The sequence below is a fragment of the Dipodomys merriami genome, unplaced genomic scaffold (assembly GCF_024711535.1).
Source record: "Dipodomys merriami isolate MVZ:Mamm:240054 unplaced genomic scaffold, mDipMer1.0.p SCAF_52, whole genome shotgun sequence".
NCBI lineage: Eukaryota > Metazoa > Chordata > Mammalia > Rodentia > Heteromyidae > Dipodomys > Dipodomys merriami.
Genome location: NW_027206091.1, coordinates 6618144 through 6629958, shown reverse-complemented (window position 1 = coordinate 6629958; position 11815 = coordinate 6618144). Strand labels below are relative to the sequence as shown.

Genomic DNA, 11815 nt, shown 5'->3' with positions numbered 1-11815 from the left:
TCAGAAACCTGGACAACCTTTTATGAAGACCCCAGGACTCTTCAGCCAGCGAGATGTCACACATGAGTCTGGAGCCGTTGGTGACTAGGTGCAGAGAAGGCAGCATAGGAGAAAGGAGGCGTCCCAGGACCCAAGTCTGGGTGTCCGAAGGCTGTCGGTTTGATGTAGCTGGTAAAGGCTCGAGGATGAGGGGTGGTGAGATAACCTGCCCGGGCTCTGTACAGTCTGCAGGGGGGGATCACGTCCAGCTGGGGGTTGAAGTCGTAGTAGGTTGGGGTCCCTGGAAGTCCAAGTGGGGAGGAGGGCGGTAGGAAAAGGCCTCCTCCTGGGGCTTCACCGAGGCTCAGGCTCACACTGACCCCTCGCACCTTGTAGTAACCATTGGTTGGGTCCTGAGGGGACAAATGGAACTTGGTAAGGTATGTGAATGGGCAAGGGTGAGGATCATGGGTGGAGAGATGCATTGTGATAGACCTAGAAAATGACAACAACATTTAAAGGCAAAATAGGCTGGGTGCTAGTGGCACTTGCCTGTAATCCTAGCTACTCAGGAGGCTGAGATCTGAGGACTGAAGTCCGTAGCCAGGCTGGGCAGAAAAAACTGAGACTCTTATCTCCAATGAACCACCAGAAAACCAGAAGTGGAGCTGTGACTCAATGTCTTAGATGGCTAGCCTTGAGTGAAAAAAAGCTCAGACACAGCACCCAGGCTCTGATTTCAAGCCCCACAACTGACCAAAATACAAACAAAAAAAGACAGGACAGGGACTGGGAAGGTGGCTCAGTGGTAGAGTGCTTGCCTTGCATGCATAAGGCCTGGGTTCGATTCCTTAGCACCACATAAGCAAAAAGAAAAAAGCCGGAAGTGGTGCTGTGGCTCAAGTGGTAGAGCGCTAGCCTTGAGCTGAAGAGCTGAGGGACAGCGCCCAGGCCCAGAGTTCAGGCCCCATGATCAGACCCCCCCCCCCAAAAAAAAGACAGGAGAGAGCCAGGTGACTCACACCAATAATCCTAATTACTCAGGAGACTGAGTTCTGAAGACTGTGGTTCCAAAACAGTCTGGGCAAGAACGTTTGTGAGAATTTTATCTCCAATTAACCACCCCTCCAAAAAAAGCCTGAAGTGGAGCTGGGGCTCAAGTACTTGGTCGAGTGCTAGCCTTGAGCAAAAAGAAGCTCAGGATAGCGCTGAGTCCCTGAGTTCAAGCCCCAGGACAGCCACAAAACAAGAGGACAGAAGGGGGGGGGCTCATGGCTGGGGTGCAGGAGACAACCAAGAAGAAGCACCAGGAGGCCTAGGACATACATGGATGGGGGAAGAATGTTGGGCCAAGGACTCCAGCTGGAACCCAAGGCTGAGACCCATTTATGGTCATCAGTAGAGATGAAAAAAGGCTGTAGTGCTGGGTCAGATGGCCCAGGAGGCTGGGGTAGGTCTCAGGTCTAGGGAGGAAGGACAGGATGAAAACGGAGGAGACAGCCAGGAGTTGGAGACTCAACACTTACTTTAGTGTCCAAAGCCCCTTTCTCATCCAGAATTAGGTCACTGCAGTTGGTGTGTATCATGGGACCCTAGGGCAGGAAGTAAAGTGAGAGGGGGTGGCCAGGGAATAACCGCCCCCACCCCCTGCACCCTGACTTTCAGGCAGGAGGGATGGCCTGGGAACACCTAGAAGGTGAGGGGTGGGAACATAATTGGGTAAGGGATATGTATGTGGGTAGGGGAGACATTTGAATCTGGTGTCACTGTTAGGATAGGACAATATTAAAGTGTGACTAGAATCTTGAGGCACAGTTGCATCTGCGGACCCTGGCATCTTACCCGATCCTCGCTACTGCCCGTCTCCTCCTCAGGGCCTCGAGAACTGGAGCCATCGCTGCTTCCAGGGATCCGCACCAGGTTCTTTTGCTTGGAGAACGAGGCTAAGGGGCGGGGGTCAGTGGGAGGTGGGATTAAGTGGTGGGCGGGGCCTCCGTTTGTGAAGACCAATTGGAAAGAGGGAAGATGGGGAGGCTAAGAACCAATGAGAACCCTCGCATAGGAAGGGCGTGGGGCTTCTGCTCAGGATTGGAGACCAGACTGGGGACGAGTCCGGTCCCAGGCCATAATTATGAACAGGGCATGGAGGTGGAGGTGGGGCGGAAGAAGGAGGATAGGAGTTTAGAGGCTGAGGTGGGGCTCAAAGCACTGACCCTTGCTGTGACGCCAGCAGCAAAGGGCCACACCAATGATGACCATAAGGACAGTCGTGACAGAGGCCACTATTCCAGCCACAATCCGCATAGTGGGCAGCAAGTCTGCAGGGAGTAGAGAGGAGGACCAACTGTGGAACTAGGGGCTTAGGGTTTGGGATTCCTGGGTTCAAAGATCACCAAGTCGGGGGAATTCCAAAGATTTGTAGTCTTCTAGTTTAGGTTTTTTTGTTTTGTTTTGTTTTGGTTTTTGCCAGTCCTAGGTCTTGAACTCAGAGCCTGTGCACTGTCCCTGAGCTTCTTTTGCTGAAGGCTAGCACTCTACCACTTGGGCCACAGGGCCACTTCCGTATTTTTCTGTGTATATGGTACTGAGGAATCGAACCCAGGGCTTTGTGCATGCTAGGTAAACACTCTACCACTAGGCCACTTCCCCAGCCCATGGAGTTCAGTTGTTTTTCTGTTTTTGTTTTTGTTTTTGTTGGTGGGGCTGGAACTCTGGGCCTGGGCACTGCCCCTCAGCCCTTCAGCTCAAGGTGAGCCACACAGCTCACTTCCGGTTTTCTGGTGGTTTACTGGAGATAAGAGTCTCATGGAAGCCCGGTGCTGGTGGCTTACGCCTGTAATCCTAGCTACTCAGGAGGCTGAGATCTGAGGATCGAAGTTCAAAGCCAGACCAGGCAGGAGAGACCATGAGACTCCTATCTCCAATAAACCACCAGAAAACGGGAAGTGGCGCTGTAGCTCAAGTGGTAGAGCGCTCGCCTTGAGCTGAAGAGCTGAGGGACAGCGCCCAGGCCCAGAGTTCAAGCCCCATGGCCGCCCAAAAAAAAAAGAGTTTCATGGACTTTCCTGCTTGGCTTTGAACTGTGACCCTCAGATCTCAGCCTCCTGAGTAGCTAGGAGCCACTGGCGCCTGGCTGGAGTTTAGTTTTGAGAGTAAGTTTTTGAAGGTCTTTTGCTCTACAATTTTCCATATTTGTGTTTCTTTCTGAAGTGTGAGCAGTTTAGTATTTTTATCTGAGGGAATTTATTGTTTGGGGGTATGTGTTGCGATTTAAGGAGCCCATAGTTTGCAATTTAAGGAGCCAAGGGTTTGCTTGGGGGTGGGGGTGTCTTGCATTTGAGAGCTTTAAAGTTAATCAGTTTCAATCTAGGAATTCCTGGGCTTGTGGGGTTTGAAAATCTTCAGATTTGGGGTGTTTGGTCCAGTATCTCACCTCTACGACCCAGAAGGATCCGGGTGCCTCCTTCACCCAATCGGTTCCGGGCACTGCAGTTGAAGCCTCTGTTGAAGTCAGATTCCTGGGTCCCCGAAATGTGTAGCACAGAGATTAGGCCTGGACTCTGTCCCCCATGGACTTCAGGGGCTGGGAATGTCTCCACCAGGAACCTGCCTTGGGACCCTGTTTCCAGGAAACCTTCATCCCAAGACCAGACCTGAGAGCAAGAAGAAAGAAGGTGGGATATCAATGACGAGAGTGGAAGAGGCAAGAAGTTACGATTTCAGGGGTCCAGGTTAGAGGTCAGAGATCTCCATTGGGGGGTCATGGTAGAGGGGACTTTTTCTTACCACTGCTTCTGGAGGAGGGGAGGCCAACACTAGACACTGAAGACTGGCGGGTCCCCTCAGCAAGGCAGGTGCAGAGTGCAGGGCAGTCACTATTGGGGGAGCTGGATGGAGATTGTGGCCACTCAGGGGAGGTCTTGACCTCTACAAAGGCGGTTTGGATAAAGACAGGCCAAACCTGGCAACACTCTATGGACTCCAATCAACCAGGCCACACCCTTGTTTTAACAAGTCTTGCTCCTTTTGAAGCCTGGCGCAGGTGGCTCATGCTTGTAATCCTACCTACTCAAGAAGCTGGGATCTGAGGATCAAGGTTCAAAGCTAACCCAGGCAGGAAAGTCCATGAGCCTCTTATCTCCAATGAACCGCTAAAATGCCAAAAGTCAAGCATGGCTCAAGTGGTAGAGCACCAGCCTTGAGTGAAGAAGCTAAGAGTGCCCAGGCCTTGAGTTCAAGCCCCAGAACTGACACATGTACACACACACACACACACACACACACACACACACACACACACACACACACACACACACACACACAGGGGTTCTTTTCAACCCTTGCCACTCCCATCTTCTCCCTCTACCTACTCTGCAAAACCCCATTTCTCACCATTCACTGTCAGCCTAGCTTCTGCCATGCCACCTCCCAGGCCTGAGCGCCCAGGCTCAGCCCTGCACACATAGTCGCCTGCATCCTCGGGTCCCACCGACCGAAGACGCAGTGTGGGTCCTGAGCTCAGCACCTAGGACAGAGAAAGGACATCAGCAGTGGGATTCTGGGAGCTATACCAGCGATGGCTACAAGCCCCAGAGTAAGCTTCACCTGCGTCCCACCCCGATGGATCCAAGTTATCCGTGGGGATGGATTCCCACGCCAGGCACAGGTGAAGAAGGCATCTTCCCCTACATCCACCGACATGGGCTCTGGCTTTGCCTGGAGAATGGGTCCAACTGGAGGATGGAGAGAAGGGCTCACATGAAGCACCCCTTCCCCATCCACCACCCCGCCATCAGCCTCTCAGAAACATTTGCCAAGTGTGTGTGTGTGTGTGGGGGGGGGTAGGTACAGGATCCCAGTCCACAACACCGGGTCCACTACACCTTAGACCCATTTTGGCACCGCCAAACTTTGCCTGTACATCCTATTGGGGCCCCACCTGCTTCCCCTGGGCACAGAAGCCACGCCCACCAAAGACCCGCCCACCAAAGCCCCGCCCACGTCAGCCCCGCCCACCGCCCCGCCCCTGCTCACACAGCACTTCCAGCACGGTGCTGCGGTTGGCGTTGCCCACTTCGTTGCTAACTTCGCAGGACACAGGCTCAGTCAGGAACGAGGCATCTGCCACGACTTCTAATCTCGGCCCACGCGCCCCGAGCACCGGGGAGCCCCCCTTTGCCCACCTGCAAAAGTATAGGTGTTGTTGTTAATGTGATCCCAATCCTCCCTAACCAAGGTCATGGCTGCTCCTTTCTTGGCTGGAGAAAGGTGACTTTCCTTCTCACCTGTAGCCAGTGACAGGAGGCTGGGCCGTGGCCTGACACAGGAACGCTACTTTCTCTCCCTCCTGCACGGTCTGGGGCTCAACAGAGAGAGTCACCACTGGGGGGTCTGTAGGGGTGAGGTAATTGTTAGCATGGCAAGATCTGAACACCTTCATTCAGAGTCTCCAGGAACCTGGATCTCTAGTTCTCCTCCAAGGGCTTGAACTCAGGGCCTGGGCACTGCCGTTGGGCATTTTTGCTCAAAGCTAGTGCTCTATCACTTGAGCCACACCTCCACTTTGGGCTTTTTGGTTGGTTTAATTGAAAGTCTCACACACTTTCTTGCCAGGACTGGCTTTAAGCCATGATCTTCAGCTCTCAGCCTTTTGAGTAGACAGAATTATAGGCATGAGCCACTTGTGCCCAACTCCCTCCTCTCTTTGAGCCAGGGAGTCTGGGTTTACTATTCCTATCTTCCTAATTCCTCAAGTAACCCATTTTTCTTTTCTTTTCTTTCTTTCTTTTTTTTTTTTTGGTCGGTCGTGGGCCTTGAACTCTGCGCCTGAACACTGTCCCTCAGCTTTTCAGCTCAAGGCTAGCGCTCTACCACTTGAGCTACAGTGCCACTTCTAGTTTTCAGGTGGTTTATTAGAGATAAGAGTTTCATGGACTTTCCTGCCCTGGCTGGCTTTGAACCTCGATCCTCAGATCTCAGCCTCCTGAGTAGCTAGGATTACAGGCGTGAGCCACTAGCGCCCGGCAAGTAACCCATTTTTCAAATCCAGGAGTCCCAGCTCCAGCTTCTGCTCTCCTTAGGTGCATCCCTTCTTTCTTAGACCTAAGAATCTGGGCTCCCTCCCCCCCACCCCTGCTGCCCCATTTTCCTCCCCACCCCACCCCAGGACCAACTGTACTCACACTGCAGATTCAGTGTGACAGCCGTGTCCCTCCCTGTGGGCAGAGCCTGGCTCCGGGCTCTGCAGATCAAAGTGGCTCCATCATCATGGCTAGAAGGGGTCAGGAATAGGGTGCTCTCCACAAACCCAGTGGTCTCTTCCTTCAACAAGGTCTGAGGGACATAGCACACTAATGACTCCATCAGCTCCTAAGATCCAGTAGTTAGACACTCTCCTAAACATTATGTGTATTGTTCAGTCCACCATTACCCCATTGACTTCTTAACCTGTGACAGACTGGGGGTGATACGGCCAGTGAGAGATCTAATGGATGAAAAGGGCCTGGGTGGAGAAATGGGGACAACTAAGGAGAAGCACTCAGGAGGTCTACATCCTGAGTGAATGGGGGAATACGTGTTCCCGAGGGACAGAAGTGAAATAGAATCCCTAAGATCAATTCACAAATAGATTGAGCCAAGATGTGAACCCAGGTGGTCTGGCCCTGGAGTCTTTATCCTGGATCCCATTCTAAGGGTCCCAATGCTCAACCTCCCCTCTCACCTCCTTGTCTCTTCTCTAGCTGAGCCTGTGATTAGACTGGACCCCACTGAATGGGTAAGGACTGGCAAAGGGATGGTATCCTGACCTGGTGTAAGGGGGTCCCATCCAGCCGGATCCCATCTCGAAACCACAGCAGCTCAGGGGTGGGACGGGCATTCCCACGGCTCCGACAGGTCAGATTTGCAGGAACTCCAGCCACCAGAGACACAAAGGGGCCTCCCAGTACCTGGGGAGCTTCTGGGGGTACTGCAGGGTAGATCTTGGATCAGAAGTAAATTCTGAGTGCTGAGACCCTGATTTCGGAACCAACTAACCACTCCCTTGGGCTCTGCGGTCTCTGATACTCCAAGCGCATGCTGGCTGTAAACTGCCCCCCCCCCAACCCCCTACCTTGGGCTAACAAGAGACAAGTAGATTAAGTCCTCACCCAATATGTGCAGTCGGGCTGGCCGTGATCGGAGGCCGGCTTGAGTAGCCTGACATTCATATGATGCTTCATCCTCTAGCTCCACTGGCCTGATGTGGAGGTCATGCTGGCCCATGGTGGTTTTCCCTGAAATCCAATATCGAGACCACCCTAGAGCCAAGGAAAAGAAGTCACAACATAGCTGTGAGTTCCTGGCTACAAGTCTTCATTCCTGACATCCAGAACTAGAAAACTGGCCCATTCATTCATTCTATAATAAGACACCATTATGAAGTGTATGCCAGGTCCAAAGAGACTCTAACCCCTCTCAATATAGAGCCACTACAAACTTGGGTTGATAAAGTCAGAAAGGATAATAAGAAAATGACTGTCATAAAAATAGGTTAGATACTAACCTCCTGGTTATGAGGTTAGGGGTGGAATGGAGGCAACTGAGGATTCTGGAAAGTTAACAATGACCTGAGTATTGGTTACTTTGTTCTTTTTGTGCCAAGTACTGAAGCTTGAACTTGGGGCTTCATTTTCTCATGGCTCTACCACTTGAGCCGCACTTCCACTTCTGGCAATTTGCTGGTTAATTAGAGAGAAGTGTCTAGTGGATTTTTCTGCCCTGGCTGACTTCCCATCTCCACCCTCAGATCTCAGCCTCCTGAGTAGCTAGGATTACAGGAACAACCACCTACTCTACTTTATAATTACTTGTCCACTTATATGTTTACTATGCTTTAGGCAGTCAGAGACTATTTTACAATAAAAGTAATAATCCTCAAATGGCGTCACTTTCAAAGTTTCTCCATCCACCAATTCTCAGAAGTTGAAAATGTTACCCAGAGAAACTTCAGAGACAAGACAGTTAGCAGTCCCATTCCAGTGCCCAGCCCCTCCGCTGGGGAGCCGTGGGGGTTGGGGGGGCAGATAGGTAACCTCACCTGGAAGATCCCTTTCACCCCCAAGAGCCAGCCCATCCTTAGTCCACTGAACAAGCCCCCTGTATGCGCCCAGCGCACAGGGCAGCCGGGCTTCCTCTCCCAGCACCACCACCAGGTCCTCCGGCTGTTGCACGAAATGGGGAGCAGGGCCTAGGGGAATAAGGGGTCGGGGAGAGAAGAGCAGAGCTGAGAAATCCCTCATTCAGGACCCCAGAAACTCAAGGCTTCTGGAGTTCCCATCCAAGCCCTCTCAATCTCCTTTTCCCCAGTAAAGCGGTAGCTAGCCATCAACCGCCCCCCCCATCCCCCTCAGGTACCTGTGTGCCCCTGGAAGCAGAAGAGAAGGACAAGGAAGACAGGGACCAGCATCCTGAATGTGTGGGAACCCCCAAGGTTCCCAGACTCTGCGGTGGTTCTGGCTTCTCTCCAGCTGCTCTTGGCAGCACACTGCTCACCACGTGAAAGCAGAAACCCCTTTCATTACGCCCCCCCCCCACTCTTCAGTCCTGGAAGCACCCCTTGTCTGTGGCTTGAAGTCTTCTGAGTCTGCTTCTCTGCAGCTCCGGTGATGCTCTGAAACTCTAGCAGGTTGGCTAGGGGCGCCGGGCGTGACCTGATTATAATAGCCACGCCCACCAACAGCTCAGGACACGCCCCGCTTCCCGCAAGACACGCCCCTTTCCCATTGAGAAACTCCCACGGCCCGAATGAATGAGGGCCACAAAGGCCCTGGGTCTTCGCAGCGGGCGCGCCCCCTCAGACCAATTGGGGGTGTGGGAGTTGCAACACCTGGGTCTAGAGAGGGGGTGTGGGGAGGGTCTCGTCTGGGTTGGACACCTGCACCCTGCTGGGGCGGGGGGGGGGGAGAACGAGAAGAAAATAGATGGAGAAGAGATGAAGAAGAGATAAGGGAGGAGAAGGAGGACGAGGAGGAGGAGGAAGAAGAAGAAGAAAAGGAGGAGATGGAGGAGGAGGCGGAGGAGGAGGAAAGAGAATGGAAGAAACTTGCTCAGCTCAGGTCCTGGAGGGATTGGCACTGAGTGGAAACCAAGCTATAAATGGGAGTCCTTGGGGCCTCACCAGCTTCCTTGCCCTGGGGAGGCGGGGCCCAGCACTCCCCCGGGTCTGGCAGGGTCGGGGAGAGGGCATCTGAGTAACCCCAGCCATCAGCTAAGAGCCCTAAAAAGAAAAAAAGGGACTCAGCTCCCTACAGCTCATCTCTTTCTTTCTTTCTTTCTTTCTCTTTCTTTCTTTCTTTCTTTCTTTCTTTCTTTCTTTCTTTCTTTCTTTCTTTCTTTCTTTCTCTTTTTCTTTCTTTCATTCTTTCTCTTTTTCTTTCTTTCTTTCTTTCTTTCTTTCTTTCTTTCTTTCTTTCTTTCTTTCTTTCTTTCTTTCTTTCTTTCTTTCTTTCTTTCTTTCTTTCTGTTTTTTGCTCGATCACGTCCTAAGATCTATGAATCCAGGCCCCTTCCCAGCTCCCACCCCCAGCCTTTCCCTTTCCCAGGACCCCCTCAGCCCCTCTCCCCATTCTGCCGTCTGGGGCCCCTCGTCCCATCCCATGGTTGCCCGGCGACGGCTGGTAGGCGGCAGCGTTGGAGTTCAGGGCTCAGGCCGGGAGGCTGGGAACCCGGCAGCTTGCTCTGACGGCTCCAGCCGGGGCGGTTCCCACGCAGCAGCAGCCACAGCAGCTGGCCAAGCAGGTGGGAGGGATGCTGAGTTTCTTGAAAAGGGGCGGTGGGGATAGGGAGTTGGGACCCTCGGTCTGACATTCCTGGACCTGTAAGGATTGTGAGTCCACACTCAAGACTCTCATTATTCTTGGGTTCAGACTTGTGCATCCCTAATTCTCAGAGGATTGGCTTTCCAGGATTGTGAAATACTGGAGGTTCAGAGAGATCTCTGCTGGCTGTGATCACCTCAAGTCTGGGTGCCTGGAAGGGCTGCCTCTAGTCCAGTTGGAAAAGGGTTAGAAAATCTAGTCTTAAGTATTAGTGGATTTAACCACCAATCTCCCTCCCACCCCCACACAGGCCCAGGAGGATTTGAAAAATCAACAAACAGTGAACATCTGCCCTAAATCCAGTGGGAGGAAGGGAGAGGATTGGAGATCTGGGTCTCTCTCTCTCTCTCTCTCTCTCTCTCTCTCTCTCTCTCTCTCTCTCTCTCTCTCTCTCTCTCTCTCTCTTCTTCTTCTTCTTCTTCTTCCTTCTTCTTCTTCTTCTTCTTCTTCTTCTTCTTCTTCTTCTTCTTCTTCTTCTTCTTCTTCTTCTTCTTCTTCTTCTTCTTCTTCTTCTTCTTCTTCTTCTTCTTCTTCTTCTTTTGTGTGTGCTGCTATTCAGGGGCTTGAATTCAGGGCCTGGTTACTCTCCCTTGGGCGTTTCCATCAAAACTGACCTTCTACCACCCGAGTCATACCTCTACTTCTGGCTGTGTGTGTGTGTGTGTATTGTGTGGTTAATTGGACATAAGAGTCTCATGGACTTTCCTGACTGGGGTTGGCTTTGAACTGCAATCCTCAGATCTCAGTTTCCTGAGTATCTAGGATGACAGGTATGAGGTGTGAGCCACTGGCGCCCAGCTCAAGATCTGGGTCTCTAAAAAGAAGGGCTAGGGGCTGGGAATATTGTTTAATGGTAGAGTGCTTGCCTCACATGCATGAAGCCCTGTGTTCGATTCCTCAGTACCACACACACAGAAAAAGCCAGAAAGGGAGCTGTGGTTCAAGTGGCAGAGTGCTGGCTTTGAGCAACAGAAGCTCAGGGACCATGCCCAGGCCCTGAGTTCAATCCCCAGGAACGGCAGAAAAAAAAAAAAAGAAAGGACACAAGACTCTTTATCTCTAATTACTCCCCAGAAAATCAGAAGTGGTCTATGACTCAGAGTAGTAGAGTACTAGCCTTGAGTGAAAAAGTTCAGGGACAGCGCCCAGGCCGAGTTCAAGCCCCATGACTGAAAATAAATAAATAAATAACATGGCCATGGGTTTAAGACTCCTGGGTTTGGGGGAGGAAGTCAGGTGATGGAGTTGTTTTTCCAGATACCTGACAGACTTCCCCTTCCTGCTCTCTGGGGCCAGGGGTATGGAAAAAGAGAGAAAGAGAAAGAGAGAGCCTGTGGTCCCAGGAGCATGCTGAGAAGGAAAACAGCCAAGGTAGAGAATAGGTTTGTGCTAATTAAAGGTCTCAGCAACCGCAGCTTTACACCCTGTTCCCCAGAGACACCATCTGGTTCAGGCCCCATGACAAACACCCCCTTTCCCCACGTCTGTATTCCGCCCATTTCCCAAGGGTTGGGCAGAACATTTGGGAAAGGAAATATGGGTGGGGGGGCCCTAAGAAGTTAATAATGGACGTTGAGGGAAAAAGACCAGGTGGGGGGATAGCAGGAAAGGGGGAGCAAATGAACAGGTGCAAGTCCCACAGGAGATAAGCAGGCCCAAAGAGCTTATCCCATGTGAGTGAGTGTGTGTGTGTGTGTGTGTGTGTGTGTGTGTGTGTGTGTGTGTGTGTGTGTGTGTGTCAACATATGGTTCTAAAATTCAGGAATCAGAGTCAGGGTTCAGAGCTAGAGAAACTAATGAGAAAAAGGCACAGGCAGAGGATGACTGAGAAATGAATATTTATTGATCTCTGGGTATATGAGAGACAAACGGAGTAGCACGGAGTAGCAGGAGTGGGAGAAATGAAAAGAGACTCCAAAAATTTGAAAAGCAGCTGGATGCTGATGGCTCACACCTGTAATCCTAGCTACTCATGTTTT

At 51.8% G+C, this 11815-nt stretch overlaps 1 protein-coding gene across 1 annotated transcript; it reads right to left on the bottom strand.

Moving 5' to 3' along the window:
- Positions 1-8425, bottom strand: Kirrel2 (kirre like nephrin family adhesion molecule 2). Its single transcript, XM_069999019.1, has 15 exons — positions 8374-8425; positions 8057-8206; positions 7128-7277; positions 6786-6946; positions 6162-6312; positions 5265-5370; positions 5014-5162; positions 4585-4712; positions 4372-4504; positions 3766-3866; positions 3413-3632; positions 2199-2297; positions 1822-1922; positions 1506-1571; positions 1-392 (listed from the first exon to the last, which is right to left on the bottom strand). Exons 1-15 carry the CDS (start codon positions 8423-8425, stop codon positions 57-59), a joined length of 2103 nt encoding a protein of 700 aa, XP_069855120.1. The 3' UTR covers positions 1-56.
- Positions 8426-11815: the final 3390 nt, after the last annotated feature.